Source organism: Miniopterus natalensis, chromosome 4 (assembly GCF_054644295.1).
Source record: "Miniopterus natalensis isolate mMinNat1 chromosome 4, mMinNat1.hap1, whole genome shotgun sequence".
Classification (NCBI taxonomy): domain Eukaryota; kingdom Metazoa; phylum Chordata; class Mammalia; order Chiroptera; family Miniopteridae; genus Miniopterus; species Miniopterus natalensis.
Genome location: NC_142084.1, coordinates 26,850,205 through 26,876,620, shown reverse-complemented (window position 1 = coordinate 26,876,620; position 26,416 = coordinate 26,850,205). Strand labels below are relative to the sequence as shown.

Sequence of the window (26,416 nt, the reverse complement as noted above, 5' to 3'; positions counted from 1 at the left end):
TATGTTTCTTACATTGCTGCTACACACTCACAATAGGAACCGTCTGTGGATTCTTAAACCTGCAAAATACATTTGCGGTAAACCCCTTCATGGATGTTCACTAGCTTTTATCTACTACTCTGCCTTGGTTAAACAAAATCAACCCGCAGGGACAATGGGAGGAACTTTGTTAGCCAAACCTCCAGCTTCCACATGTCCAGAAACTTCATTTTTTTGTTGTGTTCTTCTGATGACCACAGGCCTTAAAAAAGATAAGCACCCCTAAGCTTGTTTTCTGAGACATCCTCTTTATTTATTCGAATCCATTTTGAAACTGAAAGCTCCAAGAGACTGTACACGTATCTCGTTCACTGAACTGGCCCCAGCGCCAGCCTGGGCCCAGGGCAGGTTTGGGGGCTTCCCTCTTGCGTGTCGGCTGCATCTGGGGTTGAGGTCCTGCTCCTGCGGCCACAGGGCGATGCGCGGCCCTTGAGAGGGGGCGCGGGAAACGGGGCCTCGGCGGGCTCTGCCCGGAGGGGCCGCGCTCGGGAGCCCTCCCTCCCAGAAGGAGCAAACACAAGCCACAGCTTAGGGCACGGCAAAGACTTTTCTCCCCAGTTCCTCCCAAAACCAAAACATACTACAGCATAGCCTGGGTCCCACCAGCGCTCAGGGCGGGAACGCCACGGGCCGCGCAGCCGCAGTGTGGAAGGCCGGGCCCGCCCATGACGTCACACGTATCCCCTACTCTTTCAGGGGGCGGTGGCCGCGCCGGAGGCTTTGTTACGCAGGCGCGTTCGCGCGGCGGAGGTGGAGCTAGAGGCCGCCTGGGGATTTTAGGGAGAGACGGCGCTGCCGCCATTTTGTAGGTTTTTTTGTCGCAGCGGCTGGAGAGAGAAGACGGCGCTTTGGCTTCATTTTTCGGCAAAGGGCCTTTTGCTTTGGGAGAGGTAAGGTTTCGGGCGGGGTGCGCTGGGCTGAGCGGCTTTCCATTCTTTTTAGGTCTCGAAGTCAGGTGTCGGAGAAACGACTGGGTTGGGGCCTCGGCGACTGTCGTTTCTTCGGGACACAACTCTGCTGGGTGGCTTTAAAATCGAAGGGGGCGCAGGTGCTCTGGTGGATTTAAAGTCCTGGGGCGGAAAGAGCGCGGTTCTGCCGCTGACTCTTCCCTGAGGGGCCCTGCGGGTCGCTTGGCGGCTCGGGAAGCTCAGGTTCCTCCCGCCCTGCCGATGAGACTTGAGAAGACCGATCGGGGGACCCTCGGAAAGCCGCCTTTCGGGTTTGTGTTGTCGGAGATCCAGCCCTTCCCTGGATGCCTGGCGTCGGCCGATGGGAACACTTGGAGGTTTTTCCAGAGTCAAACATCTGGTCCCCTCAATGTGCCGGAGGCCCGGGCCAGGTGCGCTGCAGTGGGCGCCGGGCGTCCGAGGAACCGCGAGTCCCTGTACTGGTATTTAGCTCGTGTTTTTGAGAGAGAGAGAGAGAGAGAGAGAGAGAAATACGGAGAGCTTTGTCCTTCGTGCAACACTGTTTTTCCCCCAAGGTGGAGCATACCATTGTTGTAGCAGGTCTGCATTTCTGACACGTTGCATTATCTTTTTTTCCTGGATTAGCCGCGATGTGCTTATCCGGTGCTTTGGAAATAGCCCTCCGAACGGACTGGGCCAGCCTCCTGGCTTTAAAACTGCCCCTGTGTGATTGTGCTCCTGTTTACACCCACAGGCTGCTTCTGAGAGTTAAATGCAGCCCTCCTGGAGGGCTTTAACCTCTAATCATAGCGTTAACCTTTTTAGATATTTTAAACCCATATACAGAACATAAAATTGTCGGGCATTATAGGGCAGTGAAGAATCAGAATTCTAATACAGTTATAGACATATGGATCCTTTGTGTTTGATGGTTTGTTGTTTTTTTTTAAGATATCTTGTGATTCTAGCACTTAGTATTCTTTATTAATTAGAGGTAGTTTAATGATTCTAGGTAGTTTTTCTTTTTTGTGTACTGAGAGGAGCCTTAGCCATAGAATGTGGACCCAGGATTCTTCTCTTCACCTCCTGGAAAATATTTCAGAACTTTATTGGCCGGGGTGGGGGACACTTCTTAACAGCTGAATTCAATTTGAAGTAGTGAACTTGATTAGAGAAATAAAAATCTTTGGCTCTCCTAAGATGTTTATTTGAATTTTAGTATTTGCATATTGATAACTTTGGTTATTGAGAAGTCTGCCTTGTTAGAGGTGAGCTGGTTGTGGCAGACTGACAGTGGAAGGAAAAAAAATTAAAGCAGACATAAGTTTTCAACTACTGCGTAATAATGGATGGGGTCATCATAATAACTTAGTCATCAGGTATTGTAATTTTGCTTGATGTTACTTAAGAGTGCTTGACCAAGCTGTTTTAAAGAGCCTCCCATGTTTGAGAAAAAGAAACTTCACTGATGGCTGTATACTTTTTAGCAGAATCATCTTTATTTAGTATCCGTAAGTGTTTCTCAGACTTCAGCTGTTTGTATTGCAGTATTTTGCCAAAGCCGCATGACACTTATGTAACAGTATTTCCCTTTTGATTAGTTCACATTTTAATGTTAACATATTTAAAAGAAATCATATCAACAATTTAATTAGCAGATCGGCAGTAATTTACCATAAAAAGAAGGTAATGATACAAGTAAATTAAAACCAAAAACAGTTTTTAATTTCTGGCTAGATATTGTTGCAGGCTCTAAGACTCAACCTTCGCCCTTTTTATATTTTTTTAAATATTACCTAGCAAGTGTTAGTTGAGGACAAGCACCAACCTGAGAGTTTTGGGGTTTTTTTAATTCTCACCTGAAGAAATTTTTTCCCGTTGATTTTTTTTTTTCTTCTTTTTTCTTATGAGAAAATGAAAGGGAAGAGAGAGAAACATCCATTGGTTGCCTCCTGCATGGGCCCCAACCAGGGCCAGGGATGGAACCTACAGCCGAGGTAGGTGCCCTTGACAGAGAATCAAACCCATGACCCTTCATTCTGAGGGACAGTGCTCTAACCACTGAGCCAAGCCCACCAAGGTCGAACTGAGAATTTTTATCCAGAAGAATTGAAAGAAAATATATTAAGGTCTCACAGTGTAATTCATTATTTAGTCCTAGATCTGTATGCATGCCACTTAAAATCATCTGACATATCAGTGGAATAGTGCCCATGCCTTGGGAAACTGCCTGCAAAAGATTTTAGAACCTGTATGACCCACGTTCTGAGCGTTTATGTCTACATAATATTAATGTATACTATTTTGTTTGCTAAACATAACCGTCCACAACTCACTTTTTGTTCCCATTAGCAGATGCGGCACTCCAAAAGAACTCACTGCCCTCATTGGGATGGTAGAGAAAGCTGGGGCCATGAAAGCTACAGTGGCAGCCACAAACGGAAGAGGAGGTCCCACAGTAGTACACAAGAGAACAGACATTGTAAACCACATCACCAGTTTAAAGAATCTGATTGGTAAATTGAACTAGTAGCATTTTAACACTAATAGTTTTAATGATTTATTATTGACTTACGTAGTTTTCATCTGTCAAATTATTTTGTAATTCAGTCAGTAAATATTCAGAAACTATTGAATGCCTATTGTAGGCTAGACACTATATAAGTGCTGAGGCTACAGCTGTGAATAAAACAGTTTCTACCCTTATATCTGTGTATGTCTCTCTGGGAATGGTGGGAACAGTTAAGTCCAGGCTGCCAGTAATGTAGGGAGATAAGACACAAAAAGTTAATAGTGATGATACGACACTCAGTCAATGCCTTAAACTTGTATATAGGAAGGAGATGTGTATGTTAGGTTGTACCTTTAGTGTTCCATGGATGAGAGAATGAGGGGCAGGGAGAGTATAACTCCAGATGAGAAAAACAGTATGTACTATTTGGGTATGTTAAAGTGCATTGGGGATTTGTCACTTAGACTATGTTCTACAGGTTATTTTTGTACATAAGGCCAGTGGATATGTTTGGGATTTTTAGAAGTGTGGTTATTATAAAAACCATTCCTTTGTGTAGGTAGTATCCAGTAATTTAGGAAAGGGCCTCAATAAAAGTTTCCAGTAACATGTGTTTTGTTTTATTGTATTTCTACGGGTGTAAAATTTGGAAGTAATATATTCATATAGAATTAAAGGAATTTTAAAGTTTCTAAACGTTTAAAGAAAGGCTAGGTGAATAGAGTTTCTATCATCCTGTCTTCCATTAATTTTCTTTTCTCATTTGTTTTGTTGGTCCTATGTTTTCTCCTTGTTTTGTGCAGATGTTCCATTGGGACTGTTTACCAGATTGCTTTCTAAATTAGCCAGCTGGGGTTACTTTAAAAAACAGTATGTAATTTTTTTCCTTCTCCGTCCTAAAACAGACTTGTTCTGTAGAACAGCAGGCTTGTTGGTAGTCAGTACAGACTGATCATTCTTCATCACACACTGTTACACTGTTGTTTGGGAGGAAGAGGGTGGGTTTGTGACAGGATTTCAATGACCTGAGCTAATGTACTATAGAAAAACACCTGTACCCTATTACTAATAAAATACAGAATACTGTGTAAGGCTTATCATAATACTACTAATCACTCAGGTTTACTGTACATTGTATACATAGAAAGCAAGTAATTTCATAACATACAGTTCATTCACGTTCATAATGAGCTACATAAACGTGATACTAAGTCCAATTAACCACCAGGGCATAGCTGCTGCTGCTTTGACATTGGCACCAGAGAGATCTGGTGGTAATTACTCTCCATAACCTGGAATATCCTAATAGTCTTATTAAAGACTAAAAATTTTAAAAGTGTTTTTTATATCTTTTTAAAATGCAGAAAAGGATAAAGAAGGAACTTTGGAGGATGCTAGTCTCCCATTGTTTGGATATAAATTATTTCTAATAATTTGTCCTTAAAATATCTTTATATAGAAATCTTTGCCTCTGATTATTTTCTGAAAATAGATTCTAAGAAGGGACATTTTCAAAGGGTATATATAAACTCTTGCTGCATATTAACATCTTCTAGAAAGTTTGTATCAACTTATACTCCTACAACATGCTTCTTTCCCCTCACCACTCTTGGCTATTTTGAAATGCCAAAAGTGGAGTTCTGTTTGAATTTTTAAATTTCTAGTGAATTTGTCCACTGTCATATTTATTAACCACTTGAACATTATTTTTTGTATTAGCATATTTTTTCTATTAAAGTGTATTTTTCTTACTGATTTATGAAGACTTATTGTATATCGATTATTTTGCCTTTTTTATATATTGTAAAGTGTCTTTTCTTTTATATATTGTAAAGATTTGTCTTTTGGCAGTAGCCTGTGAATTGGTATCCCCTCCTACAGGTTTAAATCGGTCAGTTTTGCACAGTATGTTAGGAAGATTGATGCAGTTGTAATCACCACCTTTATGTATTGTGGTAAAAAATCCTTAAATGTCTTCCTAACATAGAATATCAATGAGTCTCAAACTTTAGTGTGAATAAAATCACCTTGGAGGTATATTTAAAATGCAAGTTATAAGATTTAGATTGAGTCTGACCTGGGCCCAGTGATCTTCATTTTTAATAAGTCCATATTTTGATATTGCTGATAAACCAACTACCCTTTAAGAAACACTATTTTAAAGTCCTTAGCCTGACATACAAGATTTTTGGATAGTCTGTTCCCAGTTTATTTATTTGCCTATGTTTCCTTATGTGAAAATTGCTCTTGCCAGAATTGTATACTTACTGTTTCTCGAGTAATGCATAGACAAACCCGTCTCTAAGCCATTATGGCTAAAAGTGCTCTGTGTATAAAATGGTAATGTGCTCTTCTTTTCCCCTGACATTTCTACTTGCCACCTTGTCCAAACCCTGACTTCCCTTTAAGATGTAACTCTCCTTTTTCATGAAGTCTTCCCTGACCATTTTCAGAAGTTTGAGTGCTTTCCCTTCTATGACCCTCAGCACTCATATGCAACTTCTCAGCATTTCCTGCATTGCTGAGCTTTATTTTTATGTGAGTGATACCAAATTGTCCGTTTGTTGGCAGGGATTTTGCCATATATGTATATATTCTACAGGACCTGTGTGAAAATAAAAACAAATATCCATAGCCTCATTAGTCTTGGCTATTTTGAAGGACTGGAGTGAAAAATTCACTGGACTTTTAGTGACTATTTTTAGAAATTAAGTCTTTTTATCCTGTTTACTCAGTCCATATCCTTTATAATTCTATACACTTTGTTTATATAATCTCTAAGACTTGGTTACAGATTGAAGAAGTCCTCATCTTTTTAGTTTATTCTCATGGTATTACTTCACCGCATGTTTGTTATTCTATAGATTGTTTATGGATTATCAGCAGCTCTAATTTCATGCATTATTCCAGTTAAAGATTATTCGTGTGCTTTTTTCATAGAAAGATTTTGGACTTTTATGGGGAGGATTCATGCCTTTAAGAGTATGGTAAATTCTAGTTTGATATCTCTGACAGGTCCAAGCCAACTGATTAGATCCCTGACCTAGACCCACAGTCTTACCCTAATATCCTGAGTTGTTTCTCCAATGGATAGAACTTAAGATTGACACTAGGGAAAGGGAAAAGGGGGTTTCTGCATCTCCGCAGCCGTATTTGATGCCAGTTCTGTTGAGTAGCAGTTTTAGAGATGTTTCTCTTTCTGCCTGAACCAGCCCCCTGGGGAAAGAATGGCATCATATTCTGGGGAAAAGAGGGGTTGGTAAGGGCAATCTAGTCAACATCTGTTGCTCCATTGCTTGTCAGGACTATTTTAGCTGATTTGTCTGACTGGGCAGGTGTCCCCTCTCTCCCTCAGTGCTCCATGTGCATCCTCTTGAAGCTTCGCACTCTGTTGAAGAGGACACTAAACCCAGGTAGAGAGGGGGGGCGGGAAACTGGGCCAATTGAATCTATGTCCTTTCCATCTTATCAAGGCTACTTAACTGGGATACATTGACTTCCTGAGGTCTATGATCTCTGAAATTCCTTACCAAGTTTTGTTTATGCATTGGTGCATTTCTTGGTGCAGTAGGGTCCATATCTTTCATCAGATTTTCAAAAGGATCTGTAGATTCAGCAGTTAGCCACTGTGGCACTAAGTGATGCTGTTTTCTATGTAGAATTCTTGTGTATTTTGCAACAAGCAGAGAGAACAGGATATTAGAAATGCAAAGGTAGTAGGGTGGTGGGTCTCTTGTAATCCTAGGCAAGCAATTACAAGATCCCTTTCTCATTTTAGGGGAATATACTTGAGATGTCTTTGGCACATGTAGCAACCTTCAAAAGCTATTTGTCAATTTTTTCAGAGGAATAACAGGAAGCTAGAAATGCAAAGAGGAGAGGACATGGGATAGGTGATGTGTGTAATAAAATTGGTCCATCTAATCAGTTGGAATGTATTCTACAAATCTTGCAAATCATTTTTCTTCTAGGGATCTTAATCATTTGTAAAATGAAAGGCCTGCAATACATTTAAGATTCCTTCTGGAGCTAATATACTACCTTTTATGAAAGAATTCTCTGTGTGCCAGAAATGTATAAAAATCACATTAAAAGAGAAAGGAATCCTGTTTTGCCTGCCTCTAAACTGTTTGTGGCTCTGTGTGGAAAGAAAGCCTAGTTGCAGATTCATATGTCAAAACTGCTGCAGTTTTAGGAATTTTTGGTTTTAACTTTCTCTAGAAGGCAAAAAGAGACTCTTACCAAGTAAACACTGAACATAATGGAATGATTTGGCTCAAGCTTTGTTCCTTGATGTGAGGTGCCTGACAGAAGTCTATATAATAGAGAAATACGAACCCATTTTCTCATTGGTTAAAGTAAAATTATTTAAGTTTTATGATAACTATAAATTCTAATTCATCAATTTGAATTTTTTTTCTTTTATTGAGTTAGCTGTTTAAACCAGGAATTCTTGAGAAAATGTTTTGTTTTAGCCACATTATTCTAGAATGAAAAGAATAATTTGAAATCTTTTAATGTGTTTGCAGTCATTATTTAGAAGCAAGGTCCTTGAATGAGAGAGATTATCGGGACAGGAGATACATTGATGAATACAGAAATGACTACTGCGAAAGATACGTTCCTAGTCATTATCACAGAGATGTTGAAAGCAGTTACCGAATCCACTGCAGTAAATCTTCAGTCCGGAGCAGGAGAAGCAGTCCTAAAAGGAAGCATAATAGACACTGTCCAAGTCATCAGTCACGTTCGGTATGAGTGATTTTGTTACTTGGGGTGGATACTTATTGTGTGGAAAGCTCTTAATGAGCCAATAAGTTTGGAAAATTTATATAATACTAATTATGTATACTGTGTTTATATTACTTGAATCCTTAAAGGAAACTTCCAAATTCTCATAGCTAATCTGTATTTATTAGCTAGTCCTCATTTGCCCATATTTACTTATTTCCCATGGACCACATCATGGAGTTTCTTGATTTTAATATTAAAAATGTTCCATTTTTATGTTTTATAATATAATCTTATGAAATAATGAACCCCCATCTTTAATTTTGAACTTTTTTTTTTTTTTTTTTTTTTACTTTAAAAGAATCCCCTTTCCTGATATTTGGAAGCAAATATAGAAAGTTGCACAAATAGATAATTAAATACCCTGTATATAGTATAGTCCCATAGCACACTGCATTATTGTCTGCAACTAGTTCCATTGAAGTTCTAAAATGGGTGCTGAAGGGGAAATGTATTTTTAAAAATGTTCTTTTTTATTTACACTCAGACCTGTTTGATCATCAGTAAACTTTGAAATATTGTTTTCCTCCCCAAGTTTTCTTCAGTAAAATTAATTTTGATTAGATTGAACATTGAAATTAACCAGCCATTATTTTTCCCTTTTATTTTAATCATGTATCTTTTAATATATTGCTAAGTAAACAATTTCAACTAATCTTGGACATTTTAAAACATTTTTCTGACAAAATAGACATCTCAACTCTCAGCATATGCTATTTTATAGCAAGATATTAACAGAACATGACATTGCATTAATTTCAGACTTCAATTAAATCAGTATTTTAAAGAGACAATTGTGTTGTTTTTTTCTATTGCCACTTTAAGTATCTTATCTGAAAATCTGTTCCTTGCCATGTTTTTCTTCTGTAACATAAACTGTGCCCTGTGAATTTCTGGGGACTGAATTTGAAATTGCTCCTGCCAACTGTTCGTGGCCTGGTGCTTATCTGAATGCCTGAATATCTCCCCGCTGAATGAATTGCGTATTCTGCCCTGAATTCACTCTGATATATTGATTGGCTGGACGATCTTGGTGCTGCCCACTTGCCGTTCCAGAAGAGCCACCGAAGGAAAAGATCCAGGAGTATAGAGGATGATGAGGAGGGTCACCTGATCTGTCAAAGTGGAGACGTTCTAAGAGCAAGATGTATAGAATATTTTTCAACACTTTTTAAACTTTGCAGACAGAATAATCTTTTTAAGAATAGTTTGTCAGCGGGGGGCTAAAGAACTCTTCATTGCTTTTTTTTTGTTTGTTTTTTTGTGGGTTTGTTTGTTGTTTTTTGTATTTCTTCTTTTCTGTAGAATTTAAATATTTCTACTCTAAAGTTCCAGAGTAATCAGTGGAATTTGAGATTAGATCAAGAAAGATAGCTCTATCTAATTGTCTTTGTAGCAGCTGAAAATAAAATAATTTGAGTGCTGAAACCTTAGTTATGCTTTGATAGAGAATCATTTGAAAATATTCCACGCTTAAGCATTCATTGTTTGAATAACTACATGATTAGTACTCAGGTACTTAACCCCTCTCTCCCCCCTTACTTTAGATGAAATCGTGGACACTTTGGGTGAAGGGGCCTTTGGCAAAGTTGTAGAATGCATTGATCATGGCATGTAAGTTTGTCTTTTTTTCTTTCTTGAGAATTCTGATACCTTTGGTGAGGAGGGATCCATAATGATGAAGTGATATTTTAAGTGGTAATCACTTGCTTTCTTGAGAAGTTTAAATGTTCAAAATTTTTTTTAACTATGTGCATGATTTACTTACCGTGAGTGTGGATTTTGATCAAGAATGTTTACAAATTCTATCAGATGGAGTTTATTGAAATTAAAGTAGGTGTTCAGGTGAAGAGAGTTTCCCAGAACTTAGGCCCTTAGCCTTGTGTAAGAAATTCAGAGTGCTTTGCTTTATTTTTGAATTGCAGAGATAATAAAGCATGTCTAATCCTGGTTCAGAAACCTTTATTTCCAAAGGATAATATTTTCATGTTAGAGTTAACTTCTTAAACTATAAAGGAATTATATTAAAGCCTACGGAATGTGATTTGACCCTCTCTGCCTCATTTCAACATTTTCCTCCACGACCTCTGTTCCGTGGTTTGCAAACATTTTTCTTAAGTGAACCTCTTAAGACAATTTAGTGACATGGCATGTTTCTAAATTGACCCCTAAAGTTTTTCATCATAAAATAGTTGGGGAGCATATAATTTGCAGCTTATAGTAAGCAATGATGTTAAAAAACATACAAATAAACCTGTTTCCTTTTAAGTGTCTTTGAGGGAACCTAAATGCTGTTTACAACTTGATACCTACCACCATCCATGAACAAACTCTTCTTTAGTACCTAGAAATGTTTTATCCTTGAACTTCCTTTCCTTCCACTTGGCACACAGAACATTATTCTAAATATTTTTAATTATCACCCTATCTTTTCTACAGTGAAAATCTGAATATAAATTGAAATTTTGAAACATTTTGAAATATTTTCAGACTTAAAAAAAGTTTAAGTAATTCAGAGAGTTCCCATATATGCTTCACCCACAGTTTCCAAATGTTAACACTTTAGAGTATTTCCTTTATTCTTTATATACTACATGTTATATTTTCAAATTTTGCTAGCTGAGCTACAGACCTTACTCAGATTTTACCAATTGTCCTATTAATATCCTTTTAAAATTTCTTGAGACTCCAAGACTCTTAAGTATCAAATCAACATAATCCAATCAATAGTATTTATTTGATCAAGTGCAAATTACTTAAAAGTTTTGACACTTAGACCTAAAACATAAAATTTAATTGCAAATGTATCTTGTATTGTGATGTTTGGGGCTTTTAAAAAATGAGTGCATATATCTATAGATAAATATGTCTTAGCGTTTTAGCATAGAATAAAATCTCACTTTCTGTTTTTATAGCTATGGACACTGAGAAAATTTGGTCATGCAATTAAATAGATGTGATTAGAAGGAGTTTGTCACATCTATTTTATAAGTTCTTTTAAGGCAAGATATACGCCAAATGGGGATATTATCAAAATAATTTTTAACAATTTATCAGCCCACAACTTCATTGGGGCTTTGTTAAAAGCAGTGAATTGAAAACCACCAGACTTGGAAAAAGGTTGGCACCAAGCCACTAAAAAGTTTGCCTCAAAGGTTTTTTTAATAGTCTAGGGCACATATCTTGATCTAATTAGGAGCACATGGGGTTTTCCTTTCTCTTGTAAACTGGTGAAAAAAAAAAAGTGAAAAAAAAAAGACTTGAATTCTAGCTCATCTTCTCGATGATCAGATTTAGAAAAGAGAATAAAAGAAAGTTGAAGATTTGGAAATCCATTTCCTCACATTACTACTCTATACTTCTTAAGAAATATTACAGGTGCTGCAGTATGAAGCTCACTGCTCTATAGCTATTTCTGCCTGTTTGCACCAGTGAATGTACTAAACATATTCTTGACTTCATGATTTATTGATGGTGTCTCGTTTGCCCAAATGTTCTCTTTTCCTCCCAATTCTGACAAACTGATTACTACCTATCTTTCAGGGCTCGGGTGTGTGCCACCTCTTCTGAGGAAGTCTGAGCTCCCCTAACCCTCAGTGGTCTGGCTCTCCCTCTGGTACTCCATAGTACCTCATACCAAGCACTTCTAACCTTATGATATAAGTGTCTTTTTCCTTCAGACTACTATATACATAGGGACAAGCCCTGTCTTTTCATCACTAATACCTGTACACTATCTGGCACAGAGTGGGTCTAGCCTGGTGAATGAGCAAATGCTTCCAGCAGTAGCATATTCTATATGAGGTTTATATTTTTATTAACTTCTGTATAAAATCTAGGTAAGTTTAAAATTCTGGAAATAAACATTAAAATTCGTAACTATTAAGGGAATCATTATTCCAATAAAGTGTATTTTGACAAAATGTTTTGAAAAGATGTTATATGGAATCTGGTATAATATTTTAGAAAAGTAGCATAGATTAGTTGATGCTTAATAAGATTTGGCTTTAGAGGTTACACGTTTCATCCTGCTTCTGTACATTTACCATTTTCATCTTAATTTTGTTTTTAAGGGATGGCATACATGTAGCAGTGAAAATTGTAAAAAATGTAGGTCGGTACCGTGAAGCAGCTCGTTCAGAAATCCAAGTATTAGAGCATTTAAATACTACTGACCCCAATAGTGTCTTGTAAGTATAAGCTTGAGCAATGATCCATCATGTTATATGAAATAATCAGAATTCTGTGAACTGAGTAATTTTTATTTTGATCTATTTTAGCCGATGTGTCCAGATGCTAGAATGGTTTGATCACCATGGTCATGTTTGTATTGTATTTGAATTGCTGGGACTTAGTACCTATGATTTCATTAAAGAAAATAGCTTTCTGCCATTTCAAATTGACCACATCAGGCAGATGGCATATCAGATCTGCCAGTCAATAAATTGTAAGTATACTTGGTAAATCTTTAAACATCAGAATTATAAAGTTTTTGTTACACAAGCAGTGTATCAAAGCATGGTCACTAAAAATGCATATTATAAAGATGAAACCCCTCTTGGCCCCTATATCCACTACTAATTCTTCCTTCCCCCAGTACAGATTAAATTTGCAAGTGAAACTAATAATGTGATTTTCTTCTCTTGTAGTTTTACATCATAATAAGTTAACCCATACAGATCTGAAGCCTGAAAATATTTTATTTGTGAAGTCTGACTATGTAGTAAAATATAATTCTAAAATGGTAAGTTAAAACACTTTTTAATTTTGGTGGTTCTTTAAAATTAATTTAGCTTGTTGATCATTGGATGAGGAATTTTACTTCTGAGGCTTATTCTATCCTGATATTAAATCCAAAAAGAATCATCTTTCTTTGCCTTTCGCATGGGGTTATGTTGAAAATCCAGAAAGATAATTCACCTGCAAGTCTTTTGGATGGTGCTATAAAAGATTTCATATCTTTATTGATCTTCATGTTTACGCAACTGTTTTTCTCTAGAAACGTGATGAACGCACACTGAAAAACACAGATATAAAAGTTGTTGACTTTGGAAGTGCAACATATGATGATGAACATCACAGTACTTTGGTATCTACACGGCATTACAGAGCTCCAGAGGTCATTTTGGGTCAGTAGACATCAGACTTCCTGATACTGTAATTGAAGAAGAGCTTTTTGTTCTCTACAGCTTTGGGGGTGGAGGTGATTTTCTTAGTGTACAGAAAATGCTTTGCTATTTTCATAAAAAGAGTCTAAATTACTATAAGTATTTTTTCTGAGTGGGAAAAATGATATCATCTGTAAAGACACTTCAGGTGGTTGTTATTTTTGAACAAGTTAATCCTACGAGATCATAAGAACAGGCTCTATTGGCTAAGTACATTACAGTGATGTGATTTTGAAGTAATACAGGAATCTATTTTTGTGCCATTAGCAGAGCATGGTGCTGGTAAAAACGCTAATGATTTGGTTAGCAGATGTCTAAATATAGGATGGGTAGAGGTCAAGAGGAAAAGAAAGAAGGGCTAGTCTAAAAGAGAACTTTGAAAACCATTGACATGATAAAATCAAGAAAAGAAAATGAGTTATGGTACAGTTTTAAAATAACAGGGAGCATGCATCAAAATTTAAAAGTTAGAGTCCAGGTTAGGTTAATAGAGCTGGGAAGTTAGGGATGGGTTTAGGGGCTTGGAGACAGTGAGTAAAGTTCAGATTATTTGCTGTGGGGAAATAGTTAAATGGAATAAGCTTATTACTTGGCCAGAAGTAAGGTCCAACTGAGGTTGGATAATAAAACATTTTCATGGAATCAGTTTCCAGTTTTTACCTTTTTTTGGTTCAACAGGACTTGGTAGTTCAGATTAGAGGAGTGTGAAAGCAAAGTAATGATTTTTATCTACATAGAAGGTTGGTAAAGGGGTAAGGAAATTGAGAATATTATGCAGTGCTGGCCAGTAGAACTTCCACAGTGATGGTAATATTTTATGGTATCCATTGGCACACTAATGTGACTGAAGGACAGAATTTTTTTTTTTAATCCGCACTCGATATTTTTTCCATTGCTTTCAGTGGGCGGGGGGGGGGCGAGAAACATCAATGCTTGAGAGACATCGATTGGTTGCCTCCAGTATGTGCCCCACCAGGGCCAGGGATGGAGCCTGCAACCAAGGTACGTACCCTTGGCCAGAATCGAACCCGGGACCCTTCAGTCTGAGGGCCAATGCCCTAACCACTGAGCCATACTGGCTAGGGCTGAGGAACTGAATTTAAATTTTATATTAATTTAAATTTTTAGATTTAGCCACACGTGTCTAGTAGCTACCATATTGGACAGCACAGGTTTAGAGCTGATTATTTTTTCTTTTTTTCTTCCACTTTTATTAGTATTTATTTTATGTTGAATTTACTCCAGGCCAGAAGTTTGTTTCTTTTAGTTTATTCTGGGATATCTTTTTCTTTTTTTCTTTTTTTTAATCCTCACCCGAAGATATTTTAGAGAGAGTGGAAGGGAGTGGGAAAGACAGAAACAGCGATGTGAGAGAGAAACATCGATTGGTTGCCGCTCAAGGGTGGGGACTGAGTCAGCAGCCATCGAACCCGAGACCCTTCAGTCCCCAGTCTCGTGCTCTAACCACTGAACCAAACTGGCCAGGGCAGGATATCATTTTCTTCTGTGCAACCTCTTCAGGTTTAGGAACAATCTGCTCTTTTCCAGAAAGGATCATCTCAGTGTGGCAGGGAGAGCTCATATATGGGTTAATTAGTCAGTGAGCTCTGTAAGTTCTACATTGCATCTTGGGAGCTCTGTTCACCTGGATGTAATCAATCACCAGAGAATCTACATCTAAACCCTTAAGTTCAGCATTGCATTGTGCATTTTTAAGCATGTGCAGCAAAAATTCACTTTTTTGTGCCACAACCCAGTGTCCAGCCCCATTATTTCTCCTGGGCACACTTACCAACTCCACCATTGTAATGATGGAATGGCACACATTGCTTCTGTAAAGTGATATCCTTCAGATATTTGGTGGCTTTTTGAATACCCGTACTCTTGGCCTGGGCAGTTTCATGAGTGTTCTTAAAGTGAACACGAAGATTTGAACCTCTTGATTTGCATGATTTTTGTGGGGTTTTCTGGTCAAGTGAATAGCAAACCATTCTCAGAGGTCATCTCTGGCCACTTTTGGGAAGAGTCGAGCTTATCTTTGAAATGGTTAATAGGATTTTTGTTTAGTATGATGTGAAAGAAGGTGCTGTTACAATAACTTACAAAGAATATTCATGGTTGAGGACTGAAGACTACTATGAGGGTAAAAGAAAGGAGTATAGGAAGAGATGGTGGATGAGGAGGAGTTTTTCAGAGCTCAAAAGGAGATAACTTCCTGGATTATATCAACTTAAAATTCAGAGTTTTCCCCACACTTTAATGTGGGGAGTTAAAACTCAAAACTCAAAAAATTGACTTTTTTCTCTTTGTTATCTGTACATAAAACAGTGGTGTGTCTTACAGTTAATGGCCTCCTAAATTGGGTAAAATGTAGTAGCTTTCAATCATCATGACCAAGTGTGGCCAGGCTAGGGATCGCTGGTATAAATTTGAAATTGTGTTATTGACCTTGACAAAAAGATTAGATTAGGGGATTAGAAGGGTCCTTTGTATGTTTGTGGAGCATTAGTCCTGAGGATTAAGGCAGAATTGGGCAGGAAAGGAAGATGTAGTCAGATGCTACAATTGAGGTCAGTTGGTCTCTTGTCTTGGTAATAAAGTTGAGAAGTTGGTAAAAGAATGATGTGGAATTCCAAAGAGTATGAGAACTGACTCATCAGAATGGAGTGATTTAGAACAGGCTGCAGGTTACAGTCACCTGGGAAAAGCTAGACTGGAAGGTAGGAGTGGCCGGAAAAGAAAATTTTCATCCTAAGTCCAAGCTCTGTTATTTGCAGATGTTGTATGGGTATATAAGTAGAAATCATGACCCATTATCCATTTGTTCAAATGATAAGCACTGTGAGAGTTAACAAAAATGACTAAGTCATAGTCAAGACCCTTGAATGTATTATTTTTTTCTTTACCTTTAAATTCAGTGATGTTACTGAAAATACTTGAAATGTCTTTTAAAGTAGGTTTTATTTATACATTTATTGTTTACTAAATACTTGATTTTTTTTTTTTTTTAATATATCTTTATTGACTTCAGAGAAAGGAAAGGAGAGGGAGAGAGAGATAGAAACATCAATGATGAGAGAGTCATTGATTGGCCACCTCCTGCACGCCCCCGACCGGGGATTGAGCCCACAGCCCAGGGAATCGAACCCCGATCGCCTGGATCCTAGGTCGACACTCAACCGCTGAGCCACGCCCGGCTGGGCAATACTTGATCTTTAAAAGATTAAAATATCTGTATGGTTTATTCTTTTCATCTCCTTTCCAGTTAAATATAGACTTAAGAGGGCCAGGTGTTTTATTCTTTCCGGAATAGTGTTGCCATTGAGAATTCTGAAGGAGAAAGTATATGTGATCATGTGTAGACTGGCTGAAAGTACATATATAGATCCCTCTCTGTGTGTACTTTAAATGGCTCTATAATTCTGCTTATAGGTGAAACTGCATATAATATTAATTATGATTCTTATATGATTTATGTAAAACCATATTCTTTTAATGGAAGAAATAAACTCAAGCTTATGATAATTGATAAGGGCTTAATAGTTACATTCTGAGGATAATTATTGACATATATGTATTTGCACTTAATAAAATGTAAAACTTCCTGGAATAACCATGAACTGGTATAACAGTACTCCCATTGCACAAGCAATTCAAAGGCTATGGAGTATTTCCATGAATTGGTAGTTATACTTGGGAAATATTTTCTAGTCCCTCTCATTTTACATAAAATGCCCCCCCTCCCCTTAAATGCTATAATTTTAATAAGGATATGGAGGACTATGAGAACATACTGAATAATGTTTGATAAAAAAACTAAAAATGTAGCCCTGGCTGGTGTAGCTCAGTTGATTGGAATGTCATCCTATGCACCAAAGGGTCACAGGTTCAATTCCTGGCAAGGGCACATACCCATGTGTGTTCAATCCCCGGGCGGGGTGCGTACGGGAGGCAACTGATCAATATCTCTCTCACATCGATGTTTCTCTCTCCCTTCCTCTTTCTAAAATCAATAAAAACGTCTTTGGGTGAGGATTAAAAAAATAAAACTAAAAATATAAACCCTGAATTTACTGTCATGTTCTCCCAAATGAGTTATGTAAAGAGATTACTCATATACAGAAGGATTTAGTAAATTGGCAATTAAAATTTGTTGCATAATAAAATGTTTGTTTTTGTTTTTAAATAGCTTTAGGTTGGTCTCAGCCTTGTGATGTTTGGAGCATAGGTTGCATTCTTATTGAATATTACCTTGGTTTCACAGTCTTTCAGGTATGTATTTTATAAATATTGTTTAGTTAATTTTTAAAGGCATATAAAATTTGGCTTCCATATTGAAAAGTTGCCATAGTGTCATTCTTAAGATTAAAACTTACATATGCAAAATGGTTGTCCTTCTCTAAAAACCATAGTTGAATGAAATGTTCCTCCTTGTGAATGGTCAGTGTTCATTTTACGTGTGATTGGAGTTTTTGATACATGTCCATACTGTCTTAATGGTTCCATTTTTTGTTACAGAACATCTTCATAAATTTATATTAGTGTTACTGTGGCCATTTTTAATTCAGTTCTGGTTATATTGACTATCCATATGGCCATGAACAAGTCACTTTTTTATATAAAAGAATTTAGGAACAAGAAATTGTGTTTTATTCTAAGTATTAAGCACCTGTGACACTCTAGGCTTTATGAACATGAAAAGACAACCTCTATTCAAGGAAATCATGCAAAAGATAGATATGGGGAAACTTAGAGTATAATGTGGTATTTGCTATAATGGGTCAATGTAGAAAGTATAGTGGGACCCAGGAAAGGTGAAGTTAAATTTTTTTAGAGACGGTAAACAGTGGCGGTAGGCAAGGACTGATTGATTCATAATGGACTTGCTCTCCATAGAAAGCTATTAGTTTTATCTTAGAAGTTAGTAGTTTTCAAATGTAGACTGGTCCAAAATGAAAATGATTTCGTAGGGTTCCCATTCTGGCCTTTGGAGATTATCCCTCCTGAGCTTTTTTGGTAGTAGTGTGTCCCTTTTATGAAAACCTTACTTAGGTCTGCACTTTTCCCTTCATAATTTCACTTACATCTGTAATCTAAAGGTTTTGAAAATTTTAGGTGGTGCAGCCATTGAAGAACTTTAAGGAGGGTTGTGATTTCCAGCCCCACTTTAGACTTAGGGAAATCACTGCTTCTGTTTTTCTATTTCATAGAGATCCTGTTAAAAGTACTCTTGAGTTTATTGACGAGTTTGATATGTAGAATCATGGTTATCAGTCAGTTCAAGGAGGTAGTGTCGGGTTTTATGGTAATAAACTGTAGGGTCAAGAAAAAGTTAAGTAGAATACATGCTTTCTTGTAATGAGTTTGTGGTTATAAGTCACTGAGCTCTTAAGTGAAGTGCAAGTATTAACATTGGTTTGAGATAAGGTTTATATTTGGATTTTACCCTCCAAAATACTCTTCAACTAAGGAACTTTTTTAAAATTCAGAGTTAGTATATTCCTGTCTTGAATTAAGTACTTAATGTTTTGTAAGCAGTGTGTGAGGCACAACAGTTGATAGATTAAAAAAAGCATTACCCACAGCCTTATGTATTTTTGAGATACAGGTTTTTTGTTTAAAGTATCCCCATTTCGTAAGTGTGTTACACAGATATTTGAGCTTCATCTGTTTGTATCTTTTGCAAACTAGATCCTGCCTGATGCCTGCTTTAAAAAACGAAAATATGTAAAGGAGACCAATTGTGACCAGCCACACTTAAAATATTTACTATCTGGCCCATTATAGGAAAAGTTTGCCAATTTCTGCTCTAGAAACGTCCCATTTTAAATGCTGAATGACATTTTTTTCTGTTCTACTTCAGCAAGAGCTCTGTTACTGTATAGTTTAAGAATATGAGGTATTTTTGTTTTTTAATTTTTTTTTTAAATTTCGGAGGAGGGGAGAGAGAAACATCAATGATGAGAGAGAATCATTGATCGGGTGCCTTCTGCACGCCCCCTACCGTGGATCGAGCCCGCAACCTGGGCATATGCTCTGACTGGGAATTAAACCTTGATCACCTGGATCACAGGCTGATGCTCAACCTCTGAGCCACACAAGCTGGGCAAGAATATGAGTTTTGACTTGGGTTCATAGCTCAACTTTTCCTCGTTTATGAGCTCTGTGATTTTGAGCTTGTGTCTTCAGCTCTTTGAAATTCATGTTCCCCTATCCCTAGCTCAGGATTGTTGTGAGAATTATTGGGACTGTATTTTTATTGCCTAGGATTAGTAAGTGTTAATGTATTGCTAGTCATTGAGTAATGGAGGTTAATTTTGGTTGACTGGTTAAATGAGGACACAGTATTTTTGGGAATCTTCCCTTCATTCCTCAGTTAAGCAATGCAAGAAATACAAATAAGAAAACCATTCAGTTTTACATTAAACACATTAAGCGTCTCCGTAATACAGAGCCTTGCTCGCTCATTTCAGAAAGACAATTTTTTGGGTTTGCACCAGATAATACAACTCATTCTGTATTGTTCCATATTTGAAGTTGAGTGTAATATAAATTTTGTAAACTGTCTAATCTTTTTATGTCAGTACTACTTTCTTATTATTTTCTTTCTTGTGTATATAGAGAAATGAAAACTAATTTTTTCCCCCTATGTTTTTCAGACTCATGATAGTAAAGAGCACCTGGCAATGATGGAACGAATATTAGGACCCATACCAACACACATGATTCAGAAAACAAGGTATGCTTTAAGATTAAAGCCCTTTGTTGAATACATACAGTAGCCTATATTCAAACTACAGAAAACTCAACTTTGTTGTTATTGCTTGTTCCAAGGATTGCATATTTTGAATTTTTCATAAAGTCAAGTTTTTAAAAAGTCATTACTTTTTAAAAACTTGACTTTATGAAAAATTTACCTGTGATCTAATAAACAAAGTGGTGGTTTTTACAGTGAAGTTAACCTTTGCATAACTGTTTTCCTAAGTTTATTATAAAAATAATTTATAAAATAGTAAACAGAGCTTGATTTTGGAGTCATAGCAATCTAAGTTAGAATTCTATACTGGTGGTAAACCAGCTGTATGTCCTTGTAGTGGTTTTCAAACACAGCTGCACCTCAGAAGTCATCCAGGGAATTGTTTAAAGATTTCCAGCCCAGCCCGACTTCAGATCTAGGGAAATCAAGAGTTTACAGGAATGGATCCAGGGGCTTCTGTTTTTAAAACTGGCTTTGTTCTCTGTATACAAAATTAAGGAAAATACTCTATAAGCTGTCTGATACATAATTATTGCTAAGATTTAAAAAAATGTATACACAGAGATGCTTATACTTTCAACTGTCCTCGTGAAGATGGGGTGAACATGGATCTTTTGTTATTTTTAGTAATCCAGGCTTCTTTTTCCTATAGAAAACGCAAGTATTTTCATCATAACCAGCTAGATTGGGATGAACATAGTTCTGCTGGTAGATATGTTAGGAGACGCTGCAAACCATTAAAGGTAAGAGAAAGAAGATTAAAAAGTCTAAAAAACTGTTTCAACTATTTTTAAATACCTTTCTAAAATAAAAACATTTTCTCTTCCAGGAATTTATGCTTTGTCATGATGAAGAACACGAGAAACTGTTTGACCTGGTTCGAAGAATGTTAGAATATGATCCAGTGAAAAGAATTACCTTAGATGAAGCATTGCAGCATCCTTTTTTTGACTTATTAAAAAAGAAATGAAATGGAAATCTGTGGTCTTACTGTATGCTTCTCTAGAAATTACTTAAGACTGTCAGTCAACTCTAAACATTCTAATATTTTTGTAAACATTAAATTATTTTGTACAGTTAAGTGTAAATACTGTATGTTTTGTATCAATAGCATAATTATCTTGTTAAGAAAGTATGGTCTTGATAATGAATGAAATATAAAAGTTAATTTTCCTTTTTGAGATCAACATTTTTAAAGACCTTTGGAATATCTTTTGTGTCCAGTGATAAATGTGATTGATCTTGTCTTTTGTACATGGAGGTTGACTCTTAAGTGATTTTTTTTTTTTTTTTTTTGAGTAAAAGGAAATCTTGACTACTTTATTCTTAATGAATATTCTTTCTTTACCTCAAATTCGGAACTTATCTTTAAAACTTTTTCCTGTAATTGTTGAACAAGTAATAAAGTACTAATTATTCTATGTAGGCAGGTATTAGGAATCAGAACCCATAGGAAGTGTTTATTCTTGGCATTTTATTGTAAGTTATGTGTTCTGTCTCCTCGGGAGATGTCAGTAGTACTAAGCATTCATAGAAAGGTATATCTGGTTTGTCCATCATGACAAGTTTTTAATAAAACCACATAAACACTTCCTTTATGATTAAAGTCTAACTAGCAAGTCAGCTTGAAAAGTCCTATTTTCCAGTAGCTATTTAGTGAGTTACAAACATAGAAACAGGAATTCTGATGACTGAGGTTCTAGTTTTTAATACCAGATCTTGAGGAGTCTTGAAAATGTCTCACTGTTTCCTTATCAAATGAAGTAAATACTTAAACCTCAACCTATGAGAATTAAGGTTATTAGGCAATTTCTGCTTGTGTTAATCTTTACTGGAGAAGAGGAATGATTTGATTGGAAAACATTTGGGAAAGAAACCTGCAGAAATTTCCAGACCCTGATTAGTTGTTTAATATGGTGAACTTCTTATTTGACTTTAGGTATTTTTTCTTACTGTTACGTTTTCACATTAAAACTACATGGTAAATGTAACTTATTTTAGTAAAACAAAAACAAATGATACTATTCAGGCTGCCAGGTAGAAATATTTTTCGTTGTAGAATTTGTCATTGATTTTTGAGATACAGGCTGTTTTTTGTTAAAAGTATCCCCATTTCATAAGTGTGTTACACAGATATTTGGGTTTCATCTGTTTGTAAATTTTAAACATAAAATGCATGGAATTTTCTTGTATGACAAATACTGAAACCAGGCTGGGTTCCCTACGTTCTTCACAGGTGGCATTTGCCAATATAGTGAGGTGGTGTTCCTGAAGCTGAGTAGGAGTTTAAGAAAGCTGAAATAAATTTTATCACAGAATCACTGCCTAAGTTATGTTTAGGCCTCTGGTGCAGTCTACATATAATGAATGTATATTCTGAATAGTTGCACTCTATTATGTGATAAGGTTTTTAAAGGAACATTAGATGTAAGGAAAGGGTGTTTCCTGAATGTAGCAGTGTTGATGCAGGGATTAATAGATGTCTACTAGCCTTTATTTTCCCCTTCATTGTCATTCTACCGGTGCCCCTGTACTATCTAAGCTTCCTGTCCTTTCCCAACAAGTGCTTCAAGTTCCAAAATTAATGTTCACTTTTCTCTATCAGAAACTCATTTTCTCATAGTAGCTGATCTCTGGATATAAGAAGAAAGAAAAATATATATTTTTATTTTTTCAATCCTCGCCTGAGGATGTGTGTATTGGTTTGAGAGAGCACACAAGAGAAACATCACTGTGAGATTGAAACATCAATCGGTTGCCTTCTGTGCACATCCCGACCAGGAATCTAACCTGCAACCTAGGTATCCGCCCTGACTGGGAACAGAGCCCAGGACCTTTTTGGTGTACAGGATGCCTCAACCAACTGCCCCACGCAGCCTGGGCTCCACATTATTTCTTAAGAAGTTTATCATTGCTAACCCTTCTTCCCTTCTGAAAAGTATCTTCACAGAGGGGATTTGCTAATTCTTGTACCTTAATTCATGGAATTTTAGGAATTAAAGCAAAAAATAAATTAGGATGGAAGAAATGTTTAGTGGTTAGGGTGGTACTGCCAGCTCTCGTACCCCCTTTGAGCTCCCAGATTCCTACTCTTACTGGCCTTACTCCTTGTACTTCTGTACTCATTTTCTGCAAGTACCAGGCTTTTACTTGACAGTTCTGGGAGCTTCAGCACTAATGGGAAAGGTTTAGAATGGCCAGTGTATGAATGTGGATTATTTGTGATTAGATATTTTTCTTAATTGATTCCTCATAATTTTTTACTATTTTTTAGAAATTTCATTGAAGTCAAGCTTTTTTTAGTCGAGGTATAGTTGACCTACAACATTAGTTTCAGGTGCACGTAATGATTCCATGTTTGTATATGTTGCAAAATGACCATGACAATCTAGTTAATATCCTTCACCATATGTAGTTACAGATTTTCTTGTGATAAGAACTTTTAAGATCTCAGCCACTTTCAAATATGCAGTACAGTATTAACTGTAGTTGCCATGCTGTACATTACATCTCCATGACAACCGGAAGTTTGTACCTTTTGACTCCCTTTACCCATTTCACCCGGCCCCCACACCCAGCCTCTGTCTACCACCATTCTCTCCTCTCTACCTATGTGCTTAGGTTTGGTTTTGTTTAGATTCTACATATAAGTGAGATCATACAATATTTGTCTCTGACTTATTTCACTTAGCATAATGCCCTTGAGGTCCATCTGTGTTGCAAATGGTGCAATTTCATTCTTTTTTATGGACGAATAATATTTCTGTGGGGGGGGTGTCACATTTTCTTTATCCAGTCCTCCTTTGTTTTTTGTTTTAAATTGATTTCGGAGAGGGGAAAGGAGAGGGAGAGGGAGAGATAGAAACAGCAATGATGAGAGAATCATTGATAGGCTGCAGCCCACAGCCCGGGCATGTGCCCCGACCAGGAATCGAACCTTGATCGCCTGGATCCTAGGTTGACGCTCAAGCGCTGAGCCACGCCTGGCTGGACTATCCAGTCATCCTTTGGGGAACACTTAGGTTGCTTCCATGTCTTGAATATTGTAAATAATGCTGCAGTGAACATGGGATGGAGGTGCATACATCCTTTCAAATTAGTATTTTTGTTTTCTTCAGATAAATACCCAGAAGAGAAATTGCTAGGTCATAAGGCAGTTCTATTTTTAAATTTTAAGGAAACTCCAGTATGTTTTCCCTAGTGGCTGACCAATTTACAGTCCCACCCACAGTGCACAAAGGTTCTCTTCTCCACATTCTCACCAACACTTATTTGTCTTTTTAAATTTTTACTTATTTTTTATTTGTTGTCTTTTAGATGATAGCCATTCTAGCAGGTGTGAGGTGATATCCCATTGTAGTTTTGATTTCCATTTCCCTGATGATCACTGATGTTGAGTGATGTGTCTCTTAACCATCTGCATCTCTTTGGAAAAATGTCTATTCAGATCTTCCCATTTTTTTGATCAGATTTTTTTTTGCTATTGAGTTGTATGAGTTCTTCATATATTTTAGGTATTAGTCCCTTATCAAATATGTCTTGCTAATATTTTCTCCCATTTAGATGGCTACCTTCTCATTTTGTTGATTTTCTTTGCTGTGCAGCAGCTTTTAAGTTTGATATAGTCCCACTTACTCAGTTTTGCTTTTGCTGCTTTTGATTTTTGGTGTCAGATCCAAAAAGTCATTGCCAAGACTGATGTCAAGGAGCTTACTGCCAATGTTTTCTCTTGGGAGTTTTATGGTTTCAATTTTTATATTCAAGTCTTTAATTCATTTTGAAAACTTGGATTTTATGAGGCATTTTTTTTAAATGTCTCTAAATAGGTTATTTTCAGTGTTTTCTGCTACTGCTTATTTTCTCAGATACTCTCATTCTTTCATGCATTTATCAAAATTTTCAGAGTATATGAATAAAATTGACTCCTGGTATTACTCAGTTGCCATTATTATACCTTACAAATGATTTCCTTATCTGATATTGAATCTATATTTAAAGTTTCATGATTGTATTAAAAAAGAATGTCATTTTATAGTTGGTTGGTTTGAATCAGAACCGAGTCAGGATCCACACATTGCTAATGTCTCAGGTCTCACTGTCACTAAATGTATCCCCCCACCCCCCATTCTGTTTCTTTGCTAATGAAACTGGGTCATTTATCTTTACAGAGAATTTTCTATATTCAATATTTCATCAGAGTGGTATCTATTCCTCTATCCCCATTTATTCTGTAAATATTAGGAAAGGAGAGGAAGTTTCTATAGAATTCCTTCCAATAAATAAAAGAGGGATGTTAGAATACACTATGTTGCAACTCAATAACGGATCCAGACACCAATCATGAGTGAATGGTAGAGCCGTTGGGTGAAAAATTATTGGAGGACTTTATCTGGAGGTTGATAACGTCTGACTTCAATATTCAGTCTTAACCTCAGATTGCTGATGTACTTCTGAGGTTATGTAATAGGAAAAACAGCACCTGTGAGATATTCTTTTTTAAAAAAAGAAACCTGAATTTAAGCCTCTAGGTTGAAATAATAAAGAAGCATCTAGCCATTTTTTTTGTTCTATGTCTCTTACCTATCAGCTAATCCTTGATGTATCAGTTCAGTGAATTTAGCACTCAGGCTTACTGGCATGGTTCCAACTTTATCCCAGGTCTTCTCTGTGTTTAGGGGAGAGTATGTTACTTTACTTCCTTACTTGGAATTACTTAGGAGTAATATCTATGTTATAGGGTGATTAAAAACATCTAGCAGGTTACCTGGTGTTTAAGTAGTCTCACTAATAAATAATAGGTACATGGCTTCTTGGCCTTTTGACTAAGATTAAGCATGCTTATCTGTTCTTGTCAGTTTTAACATTTGACACGTTCTCTATCCAAGGACAATGTATTGAATGGATTTTTGGAGCAGGGAGATGGAATAGGAGCTTGCTCCATCCACGCTGTGTGTTGATCTGGTATTGCAGTACCTGTGGGGAACAGAGCACGCTCCCCCCCCCCCCCCCGCCCAAATAGGTACTTTGTTTTATATAAGTGCTTCAACCCAGATGTTAATTGTTCTTTATGGCACAAGGAATTACTAAACTATCAATAATTATATTGTTGACCCCTATCATTGTAGTTTTTATTGTGACATTTTACTGAAACTGAAAGTGGGGGGTGGAATTCTTAAAGAAATTCGGTTTTTTTACCAATCAAGAATATCTATTCAGATAACATTTTCTTATACTCCTTTCC

At 36.8% G+C, this 26,416-nt stretch overlaps 1 protein-coding gene and 1 non-coding gene across 2 annotated transcripts; both read left to right on the top strand.

The window, feature by feature from the left end:
- Window positions 1-851: 851 nt before the first annotated feature.
- Window positions 852-21,615, top strand: CLK4 (CDC like kinase 4). Its single transcript, XM_016203310.2, has 14 exons — window positions 852-929; window positions 3,300-3,463; window positions 4,263-4,329; window positions 7,989-8,211; window positions 9,307-9,397; window positions 9,798-9,864; window positions 12,324-12,440; window positions 12,531-12,697; window positions 12,900-12,994; window positions 13,250-13,379; window positions 17,608-17,690; window positions 20,078-20,157; window positions 20,828-20,918; window positions 21,005-21,615. The coding sequence occupies exons 2-14, from the start codon at window positions 3,340-3,342 to the stop codon at window positions 21,143-21,145; spliced, it is 1,476 nt and encodes a 491-aa protein (XP_016058796.2). The 5' UTR covers window positions 852-929; window positions 3,300-3,339; the 3' UTR covers window positions 21,146-21,615.
- Window positions 21,616-25,977: 4,362 nt separating this feature from the next.
- Window positions 25,978-26,171, top strand: LOC148093238 (U2 spliceosomal RNA). The gene has a single exon (XR_015714432.1). It is a non-coding gene; the product is annotated as a U2 spliceosomal RNA (small nuclear RNA).
- The last annotated feature ends 245 nt before the right edge of the window (window positions 26,172-26,416 follow it).